The 20489-nt window shown below is 33.9% G+C and overlaps 1 protein-coding gene across 3 annotated transcripts; it reads left to right on the top strand.

Annotated features, from left to right (window-relative positions):
- Nucleotides 1-123: 123 nt before the first annotated feature.
- On the top strand, nt 124-15984 carry LOC135838390 (RNA-binding protein Rsf1-like). Of its 3 annotated transcripts, XR_010557399.1 has the most exons (4): nt 124-283; nt 886-1505; nt 14649-14775; nt 15764-15984. XR_010557399.1 is itself a non-coding variant. In XM_065354000.1 (3 exons), the coding sequence occupies exons 2-3, from the start codon at nt 886-888 to the stop codon at nt 1800-1802; spliced, it is 753 nt and encodes a 250-aa protein (XP_065210072.1). In that variant the 5' UTR covers nt 124-283; the 3' UTR covers nt 1803-6039. The 3 variants fall into 3 exon arrangements, 2 of the variants coding, with proteins under 2 accessions (XP_065210072.1, XP_065210073.1); XM_065354000.1 differs by lacking the exons at nt 14649-14775; nt 15764-15984 and adding an exon at nt 1670-6039; XM_065354001.1 differs by lacking the exons at nt 14649-14775; nt 15764-15984 and adding an exon at nt 5977-6731 and having other exon boundaries at nt 125-283.
- The last annotated feature ends 4505 nt before the right edge of the window (nt 15985-20489 follow it).

The raw sequence follows: 20489 nt of genomic DNA, 5'->3' as shown, positions 1-20489 counted from the left end.
GTCGAAATTCGAATCGAAACAAAATTTTTGTAGGTAGCGCTAGTTGATTCGACTTTTTCGAACGACCTTGCGGATATTTTTTCTGTGGAATTCTGAGAAAACACACAAAAGTGGCTTGATCATTTTGGATGCTTTTTTATTCCCCATGTTGTTTTGCCAAAGCGTGTGACTTCAATGCAATAATTAGTGTTTGTTGTTGATTAATTTGTTATTTTGTTATTAATTTATAGTATATTTAATTAATTAATAGTTAATTTATTAATTTCATACTATATATTTCGAGGTGAGTACAGATCTTGACTAGTATCCAAGATATTTACTGTAGTATTTGTTGTAAATTACGTGTAGATTTCATAGCGTTACCCCGGCCGCTTCAAAATGTAGGCTGAACTTGAGTGTTATTCGGTGCAGGTTTTTTATTGAAAATACGCTTTCGTTTGAGACGATACGCGATTTTCTTCGAATTACTTATCGTAGCCATTTTCACGTAGAAAGTTCACGAATTACTTTCTGTCATATTTTCACGAATTAACACTACCAATTGTGGCGGTATCTGAAGAAAGCGTCTAATTTATTCGACCTTTTGCGTGTGATTTTTTTCAAAAGTATCAATTTTACTTCCAAGTATTCATATTTTGTGATCGATTCGATCTCAATATTACGTTTCAATCAAGTCCGATCGTCAAAACTTGCCGAAAATTGAGTTTCATGTCGATACGTAAACGCTTATAGCCTAGGCGGCAGTATTAGTCTAACACAAAATTTCCCTTATTATAATCTTCACGCATATATCGAATAACGTGTTTTCGTATCATCGTCATATTGCTAGCAAAATAAATCCTGTATCGGCAATAACTCACGAACGCTTTTGATTATTTTGTTTAGATGGCTCGAAACGACAAAGTAAAAGTTTACATCGGCGGCCTCAACGACGAAATCAAACGCGAAGACCTAGAAAAAGAATTCAATCGTTTCGGTCCCACGAGCAACGTTTGGGTCGCCTTCAACCCGGCTGGGTTCGGATTCGTCGAATACGATACTCGAGAAGAAGCCGAAAACGCCGTCGAACACATGAACGGTATCTCGTTTCTAGGCTGCGAACTCAAAGTGCAGCTTTCGCACGGCGGTAATCGTGGAGGAAGGGGACGTGGTCGAGGCCGAGGATTCCGTGGCGGCCGAGACGATCGTGGCGGCGGTGGTTTCCGAGGTGGCCGAGGTGGTCCTTTTGATGGTGGCCGAGGCGGCGGCGGTTTCAGACGTGGTGGTTTCGGTGGACCGAAAGGAGACGGGGATGGTTTCGGAGGCCGAGACGATTACAACTCCGGTTACAGAAGTCGAGAAAGAGGTGGCGGTAGACCAGACAGATTCGGCGGCGGTGGACGAGGCGGCAGAGGGTCCAGATTCGCTTCCGGTGGCCGAGGTGGTTTCGGCGGTTCGGGCGATGAATTCAATGGCTCGGGACGTAGCGGAGACAGATTCAGGAGCAGATCACCCGGATCTAGAAAGTAATATATGGGAATTTTTATTCACTTTATTAATTAGAGTTTCTCGTTCGTTCATTTTCTCTTATCATAATAAGACTAGTATGGCTCGCTGAAGTTTGAACTCGTAGGGAGGTTTTTGATTTGTCGCGATAGTTGTCTGCATTTTTATATATTTTATTTTGTAGACCGTTTAGAGATGAACCTTCGGGTCGAGGACATTTCCTCTCCGGTCCGGTCGACGATGATGGTTACGGAGGTGGAAGAGGCTTTGGTGGCGGAAGGGGTGGCAGAGGTAGAGGAAGAAGGCCCCCTCGTTAAGTTTTATATTAGTGAATTCGATTTGGTTAGTATACCTTTACTGGTTATTGCCATTTCGCCTTTCTACCATTATAACGCTTTCGGCGAATCGATCAAATGAAACGTAGAAAAGTCGTACTTTTACCGCAGCGTCGACCCTTTGTAAATTTTTACAGTTTTTGCGAAAAACACAAGTCTCAACTTTTAATTCATTCCCCCACTGTGTAGGTACCTGAATAAAATGCTCGAATACGTGAAAATTTTCACTATTTTTTTTATCCCTTGAGACTCGCATCGTTCACATTCATGATTCAACCTACGAACGATGTTTTTTTTTTGTATTACGTCTCATTTTAAACGTCTCTTGAAGAGCCCGCTATTGTTTATACGGGATGTCCCGTGAGATGCAAATTTTAATTTGATGGGAAATTGAAGGAGCTAAGTTTCTGAATTCGTTCTAAGGGGAATAAATATTGGGAATTTTTCGTCAAGCCTTTCCACCAGGCGAACCGTATCCCTCCCGAATCAGTTTTCATCCAAATATAAGTTCATAATCGCCATTTTAGTCTGTACAGTCCAGTTAGCTGACTTTTTTTGTAGCCCGAGAAATTCAGTTGGATTTTTGTAGGTATGGGTGTTGAAAGTCCTAAAAGACGTATGTAGTTTGGATTTTCACAGTGACACATTGAGGGAGTTAAAGCCTCAAGACCTCGTGGCTCGAGCCCAAAAATTTGTGTACAAGTCAATACTAGGCATTCTTCTCGCTCCGAAAGTATGTTTTCGTCAACTTGCCAGTTGCACAATGAGACGCTAGTGCCCCTTGAGTGTGATTTTTGGGCGAATTTAACCCAAAAATGATGAGTGTGGGCCTCTGGGGCCTTCAAAAAAATTCATACCCGTATCATGAAGGAGTTCGTTTCACATCCACTGAGCCAAAGATCGCGAAAAACGATTTCCTCGATGGGGTGCAGTCGAATTTTAAATCCGCGCCCCCTCGTCCCCCTCTCTAGCATCGAGTAAAAATGAACCGTGGTAATATTATTGAAAAATAACCTTGCGACCTATCAAAATAGGTTAAAATTTCGCGAGAAATACTAATATTCCAACGAAAATATTTTTTTTGGTAATTTTTGAGCTAGTTAGAGTCCAACATTGGATCATGATTTTTGAGATTTCTGAAATAGTGTCATGCGACCTATCAAAGTAGGTTAAAATTTCGCGAGAAATTAAAATATTTCGACGAAAATGTATTTTGAAATTTTTTGAAGAATTATGAACTCAAAAATGAAGTCATGATCTCTTTGGGACTTATGAAATAGGCGTCATGCGACCATTTGAATGTGTTGAAAGTTCAAAAGAAAATAAAAAATTTCTACTTGGTTTTAATTCGAGTAGTTTTGATGAATTTTGAGACCAAATATGGATTACGGTTTTCAAAACCAAGTTACCAAGAACAAGTATTAGTCAGTGAAGCCTTTTTTAAAATTAAATTTTCCAAAATGAAAAATTTGAATATTTAAATCTATCAAGTATTAGGTTTTGCAAAAAATTGCGTTTTTTTATCAAAAATTACTCAAGTTGTTTGTTTGACGAAAAATTTGAAAAAAATTGTCCTTTTTTGTCTATAAAAAAGTCCGAAAATCTTATTTGTTTTTCGAAAATTGTGAAAAAGTCTCGATTTCTTGGCTAAAATTGTGAAAAAGCATAGTTTTGTTTTGCCAAAAATTTCCAAAAAAGTCTTGCTTTTTGCCAAAAAATTTCCAAAAAGTCTTGCTTTTTGCCGAAAATTGAAATTTTTTTAAATTTATTTATTTGTTTATTTAGAATTGCGAAAAGGTTTTATTTTCTTGAAGTCTCGATTTCTTGGCTAAAATTGTGAAAAAGCATAGTTTTGTTTTGCCAGAATTTTCCAAAAAGTCTTGCTTTTTGCCAAAAATTGAATTTTTTTTTTTTAAATTATTAGAATTGCGAAGAGGTTTTATTTTCTTGAAGTCTCGATTTTTTGGCTAAAATTGTGAAAAAGCATAGTTTTGTTTTGCCAAAAATTGAAATTTTCTTTAAATTATTTTTTTATTTATTTAGAATTGCGACAAAGTTTTATTTTTTTCCATAAATTTCCGATGTCTCTGTGTTTTCTTAACTAAAATTGTCACAGTCTTGCGTCCGGTCTAAAATTGCAAAAAGTCTCGTCATTCATCAAAATTACCTAAAAATTTTCAATTTTCTGTAGAAAATACCAAATAGTCTCACTTTTTTGCCAATAATTGTCAAAAAGTCCTGTTTTATGTTGGAATTGTCGAAGTTTCAATTAAATTTCATTGTCAGATTCTAATTCGAACGTTTTGTTTAAATTTATCTAATTGAAAAAGTTTTTCATTTTTTGTGATCATTTTCTGTTTTGAAATGTTTTGATCAGGTTTTATAAGTTTTTTGGTTCTTCTATTATTAATTTTCAGTTACCAGTTTCTTTTTTTGAAAAAAAATGACTATGAGCCCTGTACCTACTCACTGATTTTTTTCATTTGTCAGCGTATCATGTAAATGTTTCATTACTTTTGTTTAATTTTTATCAGAAATTTGTAATTTTCTTGTACAATAATTTTAACCTACTTTAATGGGATAGGAATTTCTTATTTTCTGTTGAAATTTTAACACATTTTGATACGTTGGTTGCGTGGCACTTTTTCACAAATGTCGAAAATCGCGAGTTTTTAGCGAATTTCAGATCTAATAATTTATCAGAAAATTTCAAAATGAATTTTCGTAGATTTAAAAAAAAAATTCTTCCAAAGTTTCAATCCATTTCGAGTAACGCAGCGTTTTTTCCAAAAATCTCGAGAATCATAATAACACGATTTCGGCGCTCGTAATTCTTCATAAATTCTCAAAATACATTTTCGTCGAAATATTTGAATTTCTTGCCAAATTTTGACCTAGTTTGATTGGTCACATGACGCTATTTCAAAAATCCCAAAAATCGTGATTGAATTTTAGACTTAACTTGTCATAAAAAAAAAAGATCGAAAAATATTTCTAGTGAAATATTTGTACTTCTCGCGAAATTTTAACCTATTTTGATCGGTCGCAAGGTTACTTTTCAATTTGACTTTTAGTCTGTACCAGAGTGATGAACCGGGGGGGGGGGAGGTGCGACTTTGAAATTCGACTATACCCTTTCGAGGAACCCATTTTTTGCGAACATTGGCTCAATGAACGTGGAATGAACTCCTTTATACTATGGATAAGAATTTTTTTGGGTCCCCTGACATTGACGACGCCTGCGTAACTACATATTTTTGTGCTAAATTTGTCCAAAAATCACGCTTGAGGGACACTATTGCCTCATTGCGTAACTAGCATAATTGAAGTAAACATAAATATTCGAAGTCTGTTGACTTGATCTGTCAAAAAACTTTTTTTTGGACCGGAATCATTTCGAAAATTGAGGGTATTGCCCCCCCCCCTCCTCGCCAATCTATTTTGCAACAGCGAAAATCCAAATTACATGCGTCTTTTTTGACTTAAATATGGTCCCTTATCATTCTACAAAAAGCCAACTAAAATTTTTTTCGATTTCTAGAACACTGTTTGGGTAGTCGGAGTGTAGATAATGTTCCTACGAGTAGATCTACGTAATACTCGATTCTCGCAGGACACCCTGTACATGTACCTATTACTCGAGAATTATTCTGGATTTTAATCAACTCGTCTCTTCAAAATATCGCACACTTATGTCAATTTTTTTTCCTCGCGGCTTCATGGTATGACATGCCGAAATAGTCTTCGATATATTGGGCTGCTTCTTCGATGATCATTCTGCGTACACAAATTATGCCCATGTTAGCAACCGATGCCACCCATTCGAGGCTTTATATGTTCATTCAACGAATGCGAACACCTTTTTTTAGAACTGTTTGGAAGGGAAGCTGTAGGTATAATTTTATAAGACCTCGAATCGAACGAAAACAACGTAGCAATTTTCATTCCTGCTAATTAGTACACTTCAGCGTATGCACACATTTTACCATGTTGTCAGTGCGTGTGTGCGTATATTTCTCAATATTTTAACCGATGATCAGTACATATAGTGTAAGGTAGGGAAATCCGAGAAAGCACACACGTACCTCTACGAGAAGAAACCTACCATGAATGTGTAATAACGACGATGTTTTTGTGTTATTTCAAATGATTTCAGTATATATCAATGATAATTTGTTCGCAACAACGCGCCGACTCGTGCTCTTCGACTAAGTACTCGTATCTAGAGCTCTTCTACGTACATTTACCTGCGTGTGTAAAACTATTATAATCTACAAATACTACTACACGAGAGACGAGGCATCCTTCATCGATTACACACGTGGCCGTTTTTCTATTATCAACGTAAAACTAGTATTAAATTAATAATGCCATTATTACTACTTCCAATCTTCTACTACAACTACGCTACGTAGGAATTTTTTTTTTTCTTTCTTTTTATTTTCACCATGTACGTTTGTGTTGTATATAGTACCTAATTTATTAGCCAAACCAAAAAAAAAAAAGAAAATTTGGCGAAAAGAATGCAATATGAATAAATAAACGAAAATACTACGACGATACCTGCCTGTCGTACAAAGATGTTGTACTATAATGCCTATTTTTCTCGAATGTTGCTATTACGAAAATACAAATACATAAATAGATGTAGATGGAAAGAATATTGGCGAAATGAGATCGATTATATTTTTCTCGTGAAATATTTCTTTCTCTTACCCCACCCTTTCTCTCTGTCTCTCTCTTTTTTTTTTAATACTTAACATAGCCTATTCTGCGACGATCTTTGTGTATTATACTAGAAAATATCAATTTATTTTATAACTACTTCGCTTTTTATTTTTTCTTTCCAGTATGAATTTTTTTTTACGAATTTGAAGAAGAATCTTATAGAATAAAGATTATTATGTATTATTGGAGTGTTGTTTCGTGCTTTGATAAGTTTTTTTTTTCAAACGATCGAATGAGGAAAAAAATCATCGACGAGTGCTCGAGTTACAACAGAGTGAACTCGATTGTGAAATTTGTGAGATTTTTATCGAAGTACAGTGAAATTTGAGTGGTAGAAGTTATGAAATCGACGAATTTACTGAGTGTAGTGGTAGGAAGGTAGGCAATAGGTATAAATGTGAGATTGAAAGGGGGTTATGCGTACCTACATGGGGTGGCTTAAAAGCAATCTAGAATGTGTATGTAGGGGAGGGGGAGGGTGGAATGAGTTCAGTTAGAAAAAGATAAGTAGATACCTTATTTTGCAAGGTTGGAATTCTATACCGTCCACCTTCCCCCCCCCCCTTCGCCCGAAAGTTTTCACCTCAAGCAAGAAGATAATTCCTCATTTTTTATTTTTCTCATATTAAAAAAATGGCACCAGAGAGCCTCTCTATCCCTAAGTTCAAAACTTATAAATCCAAATAATCCGAAAATTCCTCATTTTTGCCCAAAAATTTCTCAAAATAATCCTCCCCTTGGTGGAAACCCCTCTTCTGAAGTTGGAAAAAATCAAGAATCATGAAATGAATCTAAATCAGTGGTAAATTTTTAAAAATTTCTTATCTCTGGGTTGAAAATCCTCTTGAGTAACCTTCGTTTTTGAGAAAAAGCCCTTCACAGGCCCCCAAATAATGTAGTTGGTCCCCTTGTATGGAGCATAAAGCCCACAAAGTTGGAAATTGTCATCTTTTTTTTTTTACAAAGACATGGTTAAAAAAGAATCAAACAAAATTTCCAACAAAAAAAGTACTCTTCTTTTACCAACAGCTGATCAACTGAAGTCTATTGATTTTTTCCCCCCAAAACTGCTATAAGCTTTATAAGAAAGTCTTATGTTTCTTTGTCAAAACATCCAGAAAGTCCTACTAACTTTTCGTCTTGATCGCCAAACAAACCATGCTTTTTTACCAAAATTGCCTCAATGTCCTGATTTTTACTAAAATTGTGAGAATGGTTTTTAGCCAAAATTACCAAGAATCTTTTTTTTCTTCATAATTTTGATTTCTTGTTGAAATTGCCTGTTCTTTCCCGAGATTGTCAGAAAAATACCATCTTCTGCAAAAATTACAAAAAAGTCCTATTTTTTGGTCAAAAGAAGTTTTTTTTCTTTTTTACAAAAATTGTGAGTTAAATCTTAATTTTTTGAATAAATTTCGAATCCAGTCCAGTTTTCTCCATTTTTTTTTTTCAATCTAAAATTTGTCGCTTTCCACTTTTTCCTTCTTTTTGAACTTGAAGGTTTTCATTGAAAATATAAAAATTTTTGGTCCAAAAAAATGAATGCTTTACCAGTTCTCCAACTTTTTTTAAAAAACATCTTGTTGTAGTAGAACCTCAGATGTTTTTTTATTCGTTTTTTTTTTCAAATTGGATTTTTAAAATGCTTTTGATATTTCGGATTTGAAAAAATTCCTCAGAGCTGAAAAACTAAAAAAGAGTTTCATTTTTCAATTTTCAGTTTCAGATTTAGTTCTAGTTTTCTTCCTTTTTTTTTCCAACTTCAGTTTCAGTTTTGTAATTCATTATTAAAAATACTCAATATACCATTTTTTTAAAAAAAATTTTGCTCAAGAGAAAAAAACATGAAAGAATTGAATTACCAACCTTGGCGATGCTGGTATTTGGCAATTTGACACTCGACCATTTTCAAATTTTGTATTTGAGTGTTGAGAGTTGAAAGAACAGAAGTTCAAATTTGAGTTTGAAGAATAAACTTGCGAAAAAAGTGGATGAATAGCCAAAAAAGAAAATGAAAACTGAAGAAAGAAAAACCAGTTTCAGTTTTCCAGCCCTCAAAATTCCTCTCATTTTTAAAATCAGCTTTGTAAAGAGAGTTAGACTAGTTTGAAGATGTATACAGGAAGTGAAAGCTGAATGTAGTTTCGATTCATAGCAAAGATGAGGTACAATGGGAATTTTGAAATTTTTTCGGTTCATTCTGGCGAAATTTTTCTTCATCTCTTGAATTTTCCTCTCTTTGTTCTTCCAACTAATTCTTTAGCCAGTTTGACTTGAAAATCGTGATGGGAGTTGAAGTTATTTGTATAGTTGTAGAATCCTCATCCTGTCACATGTGACATGACACGTCAACGTGTATGTAATACGTACATAGGTAGGTTCAGGTGAGAAATAGCTGCCCTAAGTGGCAGCACTTATAATCGTAATAGATCTTCAGCGTTTTTGCAGGTGTATCGAGATACCTACGGCCTTAGTGTTCGACAAATTGCACTCGTATAATTTCATATTACGGTGACATTTGGCAAATTCAAGTGGGCTATTTTTCGGTATACGTAGAATACGAGTATTTATAAAGAGCTCTTCGAAGCTGCAAGTTTTACTATTTATAGGTACATACAACGACTGATGATTGATTGGAAGTAGTCAAACTCAACGACACGACAGGTTGGCAAATAGACCACGTTAGTGAAAAATAAAAAGGTAGTTTTCAAGCTCAGACCTCCGGTGGTCAGAAGTATAGGTACATGAGTATTAATACCTACAATATGTCGTATTGATCAATAAATAAAAGATTTTGCTCGATTATTTGTTTAAAAGCAATTGTTTATGATTGATTTTTTTATCCAAGTTGTATGGGGACTGAACCAGGGACGAACCTAGGTAGTTTATCAGAGGAGAAGGGAAATTAAATCGCTAAAAATGACAACTCTTATGACCAAAACTTCGAACTTGAAGGCAAAAGCTTTAAAAATTTCATAATTTTTGGAATTTGCATTTTTAAAAATTTTTTTTTTTTAGAAATTTCAATGTTTTCACTCTTAGAATTTTTTTAATTCAGTCAATTTTTAAAATCTGTCAACTTTTAGTCAATTGTTTTTTTTTTAAATTTTACACATGTAAAAATGATAGGATAGTTTGCTGTTTTTTGTAGTTGATTTTTCAAAAATTTTCACTCAGATTAGGGTGCTCCTTATTTTGCAAAGTTGGAATTTTGTAGCTCCCACCCGCCTAAAACATGACCTCAGGTGAGAAAATAATTCCCTATTTTTTATTTTCCCCCTATCTGTAAAAAAAGTGGTGCCGGTAGCCCCCTAAGTGGGAAAAAAATCAAAAAAAATCAAAAAAAAGTTCTATTCATGAAAATTTTTTGTTTCTGCGCCAAAATGTTTCTAAACAATCCCCTTTTTAAGAAAAAATTTTTCCCGGCCCTTCAAACCATATTGGCCCCCCAGTAAGAAGCCCCTCAAAGTTGAAAAAATCACAAAAAATGATAATAAATCAAAGTTATGGAAAATTTGGTGAAAATATCTCATTTCCACATTAGAATTGTTCTACATAACCCCCTTTTCAAGAAAAAACTATTGTTGGACCCCCAAATGATTTTGGCTCCCTTGCATGGAGCCCCTCAAATTTGGGGAAAATAAAAAAATATTATAAATTGATGTCTGTAGAAATTTTTTGAATTTTTTTTATTTATGTGCAGAATATTTCTGAATAAGCACTTTTTCAAGAAAAACCTCCCCCTCCCCGTCTCCCAAATCATGTTGGTTACCTGTAAAGCCCCTCAAAGTTGAAAAAAATAAAAAAATGAAAAATTCACATCTATACAAATTTTTTGATAATGTTTCATTTCTGAGCAGAGTAGTTTTAGATAACCACTTTTTCAAGAAAAGCATCCTTTTGTCCTCCAAATGATGGTGGTCCTCTTTTATAAGACCCCCAAAACTGAAGAATATTGAGAAAGATGAAAATTGATATCTCTCTACAGGTACTCGTAATTAAGTGAAAATTTTTCATCTCTGTGCAGAATGCTTCTAGATAATTCTTTTTTCCAGAAAAACCTTTTCTCAGTCCCCTCTACAATGCTCACCACCTACATAAATGATAGGTTCCACAAAGTTGAATTTTTTTTTTGGAATGTAGGTAAAGTCTCCTCTGCAAGGATAGTTTCAAGTCATGGATTTAAACTTGAAAATTAAATCTAATTGATAGGGATTCTTGACGATTTTTTCCAAGTTTTCAAGTCTTACATTACAAAATATCAGAACGTCAATAAGTCTTCTGTGAAAATTTTACATAGTTAATTTTATTACAAAACATCCACTTCAATGTTTCTCAAAGTCAAAATTCAGAAATTTGTCCTTTTTCTACAAGTTTTTAAAAGTCTGACGCTGACGTAGGTAGTGCTTTTCTGATGAAGATTGACCAAATCCAAGGATTAGAATATGAATATGGAAGAAAAAAATGTAATAATATTCATCTTTTTTCATTTTCTGGGAAAGGAGACATAGACAAGTTCCACCTTATCATCATGTAGACAGGTCATAAAATATTTAACAGGATTTCTAATGAATATAGACCAAATCCAAGGATTATGATGTGAAAAAAAAGTAAAAATTTCAATTTTTTGATTTCTTTTATATTTTGAGATCGGGGAGGGGGGAGAGGTGTGCTCCCTAGCACGACTCATTTTTACTAACGTGACTGAAGAACTTTTTCTAGTGAAACCAGATAACAATTTAGGGCGTCATTAAATATTTTTTCACTAGTATGTACTGATTGTACTCATAGGCATAAAAATGTGAGCTCTCCCCTCTAATCCACTGGTAAGTTTTGGGTGGAGATAGGGGGCTAAAATTGGTATTTAGGTTGATTTTACGTAAGTAGGGACTTAACTGAGGTGTTAGAACTAGAAAGTTTCCATTTTAAAAAATTTTGCCTAATACTTCGATTTTTTCATATATGGGAAAATTGGGGGGCCCACCGGCACGACTTTTTTTTCACCTAGGGGGCTGAAATTTTCAGGGTATTATTTTCTCACCCGAGGTCATGTTTTTGGGGGGTGGGAGCGAAAAAAATCGAAAATTTTTTTTTCACCATACAAATAAGGAGCACCCTAACTCAGATTGTTTGTTGGCATTTTTAAGCTCATAAGCTGTTTTAAACAATTGGAAATTCTCATAAACTTTTAATGATTTATCATGTTAATTTGTTAATTTATTTACTTAGTTGTTTTTATTTGCTATCTGGAAGTTACCAAAATATAATCTTTGCCAACCTCCACCAAAATAGACAAATTTGCCAACTTTCTAGATGCCTAGGGGGGCAGCTGCCTCCCTGCCCCTCTTTGGTTTCGTCCCTGGGACTGAATCGGCCAATTGACTTTCTTTCTCCGAGCTGGTTTTTTTTTTTTTTTTTTTTTGGAAAGATGGACTGTTTTTTTCACTTGCAAAATTTTTCCAGCAGAAATTCCGCATTGAGAAGATAGCAAGCACAGTATGACACAAAAGTACTGCCCGGTGGCTTTTATTTCTAAGTGGAAAGAGCTAGAGATATGAATGAAGCGGCGGCGTTGAGTAGGGAGCAATAAGGGCTTTTAAAAGCGACCTTGAATATTTCAGGCCCTTGCACAGGGTGTCCACAAATCGAAAAACCGGTTTGGTCAAAAAATTCAAACTGGTTTTTATTGGCGCAATGTATTCTACACACTAAGGCGACAAAAACGTGATATGAATTTTTTGAAACTGGTACTTGGTTGCAAGTTGATTAGCCATTTTCAAAATTCTATCAGCAAAAATGGTTCAATTTTTCAAACACTACAATTTTTGTTGCGGGTTTTTTTCTTTATCTTAAATTTTTAGGTGATTGTCTAAAACTAGTTGCTAAATGCGGACTAATGAACCGGGTTTAAAATTGATTGAACAGAACGGTGTAATTTTTCATGCCCCACAACTTTTGTTTCAAGCTTTTTTCTCTATCTTCAATTTTTAGGTGATTGTGAAAAACCGGTTGCTAAATGCGAACCAATGAACCGGTTTCAAAATTTGATTGAACAGAATGGTGTAATTTTTCATGCCCCACAACTTTTGTTTCAAGCTTTTTTCTCTATCTTCAATTTTTAGGTGATTGTGAAAAACTGGTGCTAAATGCAAACCAATGAACCAGTTTCAAAATGTGATTCAACACTTTTGTTTCAAGCTTTTTTCTCTATCTTCAATTTTTAGGTGATTGTGAAAAACTGGTGCTAAATGCAAACCAATGAACCAGTTTCAAAATGTGATTCAACAGAATGGTGTAATTTTTCATGCCCCACAACTTTTGTTTCAAGCTTTTTTCTCTATCTCCAATTTTAGGTAATTTTTGATTACTGGTTCAACTGGTTGCAAATTAATGAACCGGTTTCAAAATCCGATCAGCGAAAATGGTTCAATTTTTCACGCTCTACAACTTTTGTTTCAAGCTTTTTTCTGTATCTTTAACTTTTAGGTGATTGTCAAAAACTGGTTGCTAAATGCGAACCAACGAACCGGTTTCAAAATGTGATTAGACAGAATTGTGTAATTTTTTACGCTCTACAACTTTTGTTTCAAGCTTTTTTCTCTATCTACAATTTTTGGTTAATTTTTGTTAACTGGTTGCAAATTATTGAACCGGTTTCAAAAAATTCATACCACGTTTTTGTCGCCTTAGTATGTAGAATACATTTCGCCAATGAAAACCAGTTTGAATTTTTTGTCCAAACTGGTTTTTCAATTTGTGGACACCCTGTGCGAGGGCCTGAAATTTTCAAGGTCGCTTTTAAAAGCTCTTATTTTTACCTACTCAACGTCGCTTCATTCATCTCTCTAGCTCTTTTCAGTTTCCACTTGGAAATAAAAGCCACCGGGCACTACTTTTGTGTCATACTGTATATTTCTGACCATGAGACAAGTAGATTTATATTGCATATCCTCCATTCAGTCCTCTCACCCGCAATCAAAGCAATTCAGTATTATTCAACTCACTTTTGAATTCATTTTCCTCAAAGAAAAAGTACTTGCAAACCCCATCTTTCTCCAGTGGCTGTGCCTCTTCCCCTTTATCAACTCTGGTCTCTGGCCTTCTTACCCTTTCCAAGAGGAATCGGTCGTAAAATTGCTCTTGACGAAAATCGAGCGGAAATCATTTTTGTTTGGCACTACAAAACAGGGTGATTCGAAAGTAAATTCTCGGCCAACTGGAGTAACTTTTGGATGACGAACTCCAAACCTCCTATAATACTGGCGCTAATCTGCTGGTAGGTTACTTCGATTGATCGGAATTTGCAGATCACGCTGTCGCTTTCAAATATACTTACATTTAAGAGTATGGAGGTTACTTACTCCAATCCGCAGCGAATTTTGTACACATTGATCGCTGCATCTACGAGTATCTTATCTACGCTTACCTAATTGATGAGCATGATTAATGTCTGATATATATTGCGTCCTATTCTCTTTAGATAAGTTTAGGATATCGACGTTAAAGAATATACGTATTCGCTCTCTCACTTATCAGGCCGAAGAACCTCGCGACACGAGGCATACCTACATATCTTATGCAGAAGAACGGCAACGTCAAAGTCAAATGCGTACATATTTAATGTAAGGTATAAATACAGTACAGTATTTACTACGTCAACGGTATGCATTGCAAATTCTCTTTATTCTACGTATGTTTTTTTCATTTTTCACAAAGTAATTTCGTATATTTTGAGAAATTACCTGCGTATTCGTATAATCCGACGCAAAAAAAACTTACACACGATTAGTTGGCAATTTATAATTAATATACGAATTGGATTAGAGCGCATATTTTTTTTTTTCATTCATTTTGTTGACCGTTTACGTTCCAGAAAACTGGCAACGGTTTTTGCGTTGGCTTTTCATTTTTATCCTTTTTGAGAATTAAGAAAAAAATTTCATTCGTATTCGGTGGTTTTCCTCAGTTATGATTTTTTTTTACCGTAACTTTTTCCGAATTCCAATTCCAACCGCTTTAATAGTTATTTATTATTCATTATACTGTTTCATGTTTCGATGTATTTGTCTTGTGATTAATATTAGTGTTGTCATTTTATAGGCTTGTTGAAATTTGAAAAACGAGTTTAGGATTGAAGAAGGATTAACCCATTGTTGGACTTGGTTATGTAACTAGTCGATGTTGTTCACAAAGAAGCAAGATCTATGGGAAAATATGAAATGAAGATGTAAGTTTGTACAGGGTGCCCAGAAATATCGAGCACCCCTAAAAAAGTTTTCTACTAAAATACTTCGGTTGGTCACAGTGAATGATAATAATGATAGCACATGATTGGTTGTTGGACTGGAGAGATAACATTCCACCAATCATATGCATCTATTTCACTTTGCCAACCTATATTTTTAATGAAAAACTTTCTTAGGGGTGCTCGATATTTCTGGACACCCTGTATACCTACCTAGTTATTACTTTACGTACCTATTTATTTTTACACTTACTTGGAGAATCTTTCGATTTGAAACAAACAAGAAGCTAGATCGAAAGAGCAAGTGCTGAAAATCTTGTTACCAAAACTTCAAAAACATAAGTTCATTTTTGAATTTGGACAAATTTTTGAAAGTTTTTAAAAAGTCCAGGAAACTTGTTTCTAGGGCGATTTTTAATTCATGTAAAATAAATTTTTTTAAATGCCAAAAAATCTCGCTTTTCAACTGAAAAATCGAATAAAATTCTTCCATTTTCAACAAGCATTGCGAAAAAGCATAATTTTTTTACAAAAACTTTCAAAAAGTCTACCTTTTTTAAAAAATTGTCCAAAAGTCTTGTTTTTATGGCAAAAATTTTAGTTCTTAAAAATCCTTTTTTTTTTTAAATCAAAAATTGCCTAAAAGAGTGAAATAAGTAACTATGCAGAAAAGTTCAAAATCTTCAAAAATTTCTTCTTGAAAGAATTCTTGGAAATGCTACAGATTTTTGCTTTTTTTTTGAACGATTAAAAAGCCTTGGAGTTTGGCTTTTTGCAAAAATTTTTGAAAAATTATCGCCTTTCAGAAAAATTGTGAAAAATTGTCGTTTTTTTCCAAAAATTTTAAAAAGTGACTTTTCCAAAAATTGTCTGTTGGTTCTCTTATAAAAGGAGTACTTACTACTTGAGTATACTTAAGTGTATTATAAACTTTTAAAGACAATAATTTATTTGACTTTTTTTTTCGCAGGTTGAAAATTCTTCGCTGAAGCTTCTTTAGGAACAAACGCTCTCACCAAGAATTGGATATTGTTACTAAATGGATAAAATCAGGAATGGATGCACCAGATTACTTGGTTTGAAAAGAAACACCAGTTGGTTGAGAAGTTAATCGTGCGAAGGCTGACGAGAGGTCTTATTTATTGTGTTCACTTGTCAGTGATTGAATAAACAATTTTGAGAGAAAAAAAATACGAGTCGATTTATTTCGCAATTTCATGCAAATTAAACAAGTTTTAAAAATAGTTACCTATTATAGGGATTTTAAGTAAAAACGGCTGACGAACAGGAAGTTCTTCATTTATATTTTCACCCACTGCTCAATTTTGGTGAATTATTTACTCGTGTGTAATAATTTGATCAAGTTCATTACGCAATTGTGAACCGAACTGAACTAGTTCCACATTTTTTGATGAACCGAATAATACGAGTTCATTTTGATTCGAGTATTTTCAAATAATATGGAAAAATGTATCTGTAATCATTAGAAGAAAATAATGAAATTTTTCAATTTTGCAGAAATTGAAATTATTATTAGTCCTGGACATTACTTTTATAGTCGTGTGGGTCGCCCGAAATGGGTGTCAGGGGTTCTCAAACTGGCGTTATCCAATTTTTGAAATAAAAATTAAGCATGGAAAATTTTACGAATTTGATCCAAGTCCAAACCAAATTCAGGTTGATGTGTACAGATCAGCATCTTTGATGAATGATGATACATCGAGAAACAAACTTATCGACCAACATTGTCTTTCAAAAAGACGCTGGTGGCTTCAAAAGTTCAAAACGACTTGAAACCGCCTGCAATTGACTTAACAACGTGTTGAAATTTGAGTGCAGGTGAATTTCGGCTTTCCACCTTGATTTGGTAAAATTTTATGGAAATTTCAAGCTTTGAAAATCTGCTGGAGACTCCAGAAGAGCCAGAGCTGCTCTAGACACGGTTCAAAACCAAGGTGTCTAACAGGTCCTACTGGAGTCCTACTAAAGTCCTTCTTTTCAACAATTTTATCTAAAAGTCCTACTTTTTTCCCCACAAGACTTTTTCAATTTTTCCGGGCTCATTTGTCGACTTTTTTAGATTTTGAATTACACATTTTTGAGAGTTTTTGCCTTCGCTTCGCTCGGGCTATTTTCATCTTCTTTTCCCTCATAGAAAACTTATTGTTCAAATTATGTTCGAAGTTTGAATCAGAAAAATAAACTCCTCTCTCCATGAAGAAACTTTTTATTTTTACTTCTCAAAACATGATTGAATTTTTGAAAGCTTTTGGCCTTGCTTCATTCAGGATTGTTTGCTCTTCTTTTTCAAGTCAGAATTTTTTGTGAATCGATCTTTCAGATTTTAAAATTTTTGAAACAAAAATGATAGATTTCTTCATATATCATACAAGAAAACATCGTTTTCGTACCCTTTCAAAATATTAATTTTCGAGCTTTTCCCTCTCACTTCGTTCGAGACCGTTTGCTTTTCTTTTTTCAATTTTAAATTTTCCAAAATTAATCATCATTTAAATTTTAAAATTTTGAAGCAAAATAATCAACATTTTATAAGTAACTTATTACACAAAAAAACCGTTGCTTTTATACCTCTCAAAATAACTAATTTTTTCTCTTTTAATTTTGAATAACTTTTTCTATTAAAAAAATCATCATTTGAATACCATCGTTTTTATGGCTCTCGAAACACTGATTTTCAAGGGCATTTGCCTTCGCTTCGCTCAAGCCCGTTCGCTTTACTTTTTCAATTTTGAATTAAAAAAAAAATCATTATTCGAATTATTCTATCGTTTTTATGTCTCTTGGAATAGGTACTAACTTTTGAGAGCTTTTACCCTAATTCGAATTTCTGTTTTTAAGTGAACATGATGTGATATTCATCAATTTTTTAAATTGATTAGGAGAAAATAAAATGAAAAATTGGAGTGAAACGTTATATTTTTGGCGTCTACTTGTTTAAATATAATCATAAGGTGTTTGAAATCATCAAAAAAGCAAATATTTTTTACAAAAATTTGGCTAGAAATCATCAGAAAAGCAAACATTTTTTTTACAAAAATTTGGCTAAAAACTTGAACGTAAACTTTGACACCCCCCACCCCCCTCCCACCCTGAATAATTCCATAAGTGCTCGAAAAATGACCTGCTGAAAGTCCTACTTTTTCATTTTGAAATTTTGTTAGACACCCTGAAAACCGTTTCCAATGGATTTGGCGGGGCGATAATAGGGTGTATATTTCAAATTTCAACGTTGTAGGCCAATTTGGTAAAATTTTGATTTTTTTCCTCATTTTTGGTACTTGGATTTTTAAGAATTTGCTTAAAAGCGAAAATCGAAAAAAATGTACTTTAGCACCTGACATTTTAGTTACAGTTAGCAAAATAGCACAAATAATGACGAAGTCTGAATTTAATTTTGAAATTGTTGCCCTCGTAAAATTTTCTTTTGAAAAATCGAGTAAATTTTTTTTTTAATTTTGGACTATGGTTTTTAGATTTCCAAACATATCCTTTATTAGAAATTAAATTTCGTTTTGTTTTATATGTATAGGTACTGAAAAAAAAAGACAAGTGGGTAAACATGAATAATTGAATAGGTAACACGATTTTCAAAATTTCAATTGCAAACTAAAACAGAGATGGTCAAAATGAAATACCAAAAATCATGTGAAACTAATAAAAAAAAAATTTCGAAAATTTTACTTGAATAAAAAAAATTGAGAGGCTCTAAGGAAATAACATAGACGGTAGAACACAGGAGATTTTTACGTTTTTGTTCTCGTACTTTGTTCTTTCAAAATTAATTTCCTATTTTTAATTTTATTCTCGTTCTTAGTTCTCTTCTCTAAAATTTGGTTTTGCATTTTTTTTGTTCTTGTTCTTTTTAAATTGAAAATGCTCCGTTTTTTAAAAAAATGTTGTTCCGTTCTTTTACCATTCTTCCAACTCTGCGTAAGCGTTAAATATTACATTTATCAAAGAGAAATTTGCTGCAGTTTTACCAAATTTTGTGTTTTCACTACTTTACAGAAGATGCTATAAAATTCAATTTTTCTGGTAGAAATGACTGCGAAATGAAATTTTGTGAGTGTTAGTGAGTCCGAGTTGAACGTTACTTTTTGTCATTTTAACCCAGGGATGAGGCCCGGCCCAGGACCAGGACCCGAAACCCGAAAAAGCCCCGATTATTTCCTTGAAGCCCGAATGTCCAAGCCCCAAAACCTTAAAAACTGTAACCCACAAAGCCCTGGCCCAAAGCCCGAAACCTTTTCCTCTGAAAACCAAGCCCAGAACATAAGCCCCGAAACCCAAACTGTGATCAGGGCTTTTTAGGGCTTTTCGGGGCTTGTAAATTTTGAAAATTTCTATTGTACATAATTACCGTTCTGTGCATCACAAAAGTCAAAAAATATGATTTTCAAAAAAAAAATTACAACTTAAGCAAAAAGTTTGATATTTTAACTTTCAAGGGGTTTTTGGTAGGTACCTACTTACATTATTTATATTCCCAAGCCCAGAACGTGAGCCCCGAAACCCAATCTGCGATCAGGGCTTTTTGGGGCTTGTGTGAATTTTGTGAATTTCTATTGTAATTACCGTTCAGTGCATCTCAATTCTCAATAGTCAAAAAAGATGATTTTCAAAAAAAATTCAGAACTTCAGCAAAAAGTTTGATATTTTAAGGGGTTTTTGGTACAGTAGGTATTTATATTCTATAGGTAGTTCAGTGTTCTTTGAAAAATGTACTTGAAAATACGAAAAATTTGGACAATAATTTAAAATTCCAGAAAATTTACTTAATTCTGATTGAAAAAAAAAACAGTTTCATTCAAATAATTTTGAAAAAAAAAACAATCGGAATCTGCCCTGAAATTTTTTTTTCAACAGAAAATCAAATAAGCTGAAGATTTTACTTTATTCTTCATTAAAATTACAATTTCAAGCCCCAAAAAGCCCCGGAAAGCCCCGAACGCTTCATTCAAGCCCTGGACACTGAGCCCTGAAACCCAAACTCAAAGTTTCCTGGGCCCCAATCCAAGCCCAAGACCTAATAAATTTTTGATTGAAAGCCCAAGCCCCGGAACCCGGAACCCGAAAAAAAATCGTTCGGGGCCTCATCCCTGTTTTAACCTGGATGAAATGATTTCTTGAATGAGTAAAGAAGAGTAATCCTTGTTCCTTGATGTTGATACTATGTGATTGTGATACTTATTTACGTGGGGAATGTTTAAATTTTAATTGGAAAAGCTCTTTTCGAAGATAGAGCAATGACTACCTACCGAATGATAGATAAGGATTAAGGAGTAATTAATTATTGAACTTTAAACTGAATGTTACATTTCTCTCCACGAGGAGAGAATTCTGCAAGAAGCTGTTTTGAATTTCGAGATTCGAACTTTCGACTTCGACCTCTTCACTAGACCTAAGATCCTTCTTGAGTTCTTGCCTTTCGTGAATCGAGAATATCGAGATGCCGAGATGGATGATCGAAGTGATCATCACATCACTGATCACTTGCCAAGGTTCCCGTCCTTGCTAGTTGCTTGTAAAAATAAAACAGAAATTAAAAATAAAAAACTAAAATAAATAAATAAAAAATAAAAATCCGCTGACATTGTTGGTACTTGGTACATCAGTTTCCTTCGTTGAATAACAAGAGAAATTACAAAACACACGATTCGTCGTTCAAAATCCAT

Source organism: Planococcus citri, chromosome 3, assembly GCF_950023065.1.
Source record: "Planococcus citri chromosome 3, ihPlaCitr1.1, whole genome shotgun sequence".
Classification (NCBI taxonomy): Eukaryota; Metazoa; Arthropoda; class Insecta; order Hemiptera; family Pseudococcidae; genus Planococcus; species Planococcus citri.
The sequence above is the reverse complement of the archived record's forward strand: the minus strand, read 5'-3'. Positions and strand labels throughout refer to the sequence as shown.

What these genes read in the sequence shown, in the direction of transcription:
- LOC135838390 (XM_065354000.1), top strand. Translation starts at nt 886, where the DNA reads ATGGCTCGAAACGACAAAGTAAAAGTTTACATCGGCGGCCTCAACGAC. An exon ending in AGATCACCCGGATCTAGAAA is followed by an intron (nt 1,506 to 1,669) that starts GTAATATATGGG and finishes TTTATTTTGTAG; the next exon opens with ACCGTTTAGAGATGAACCTT.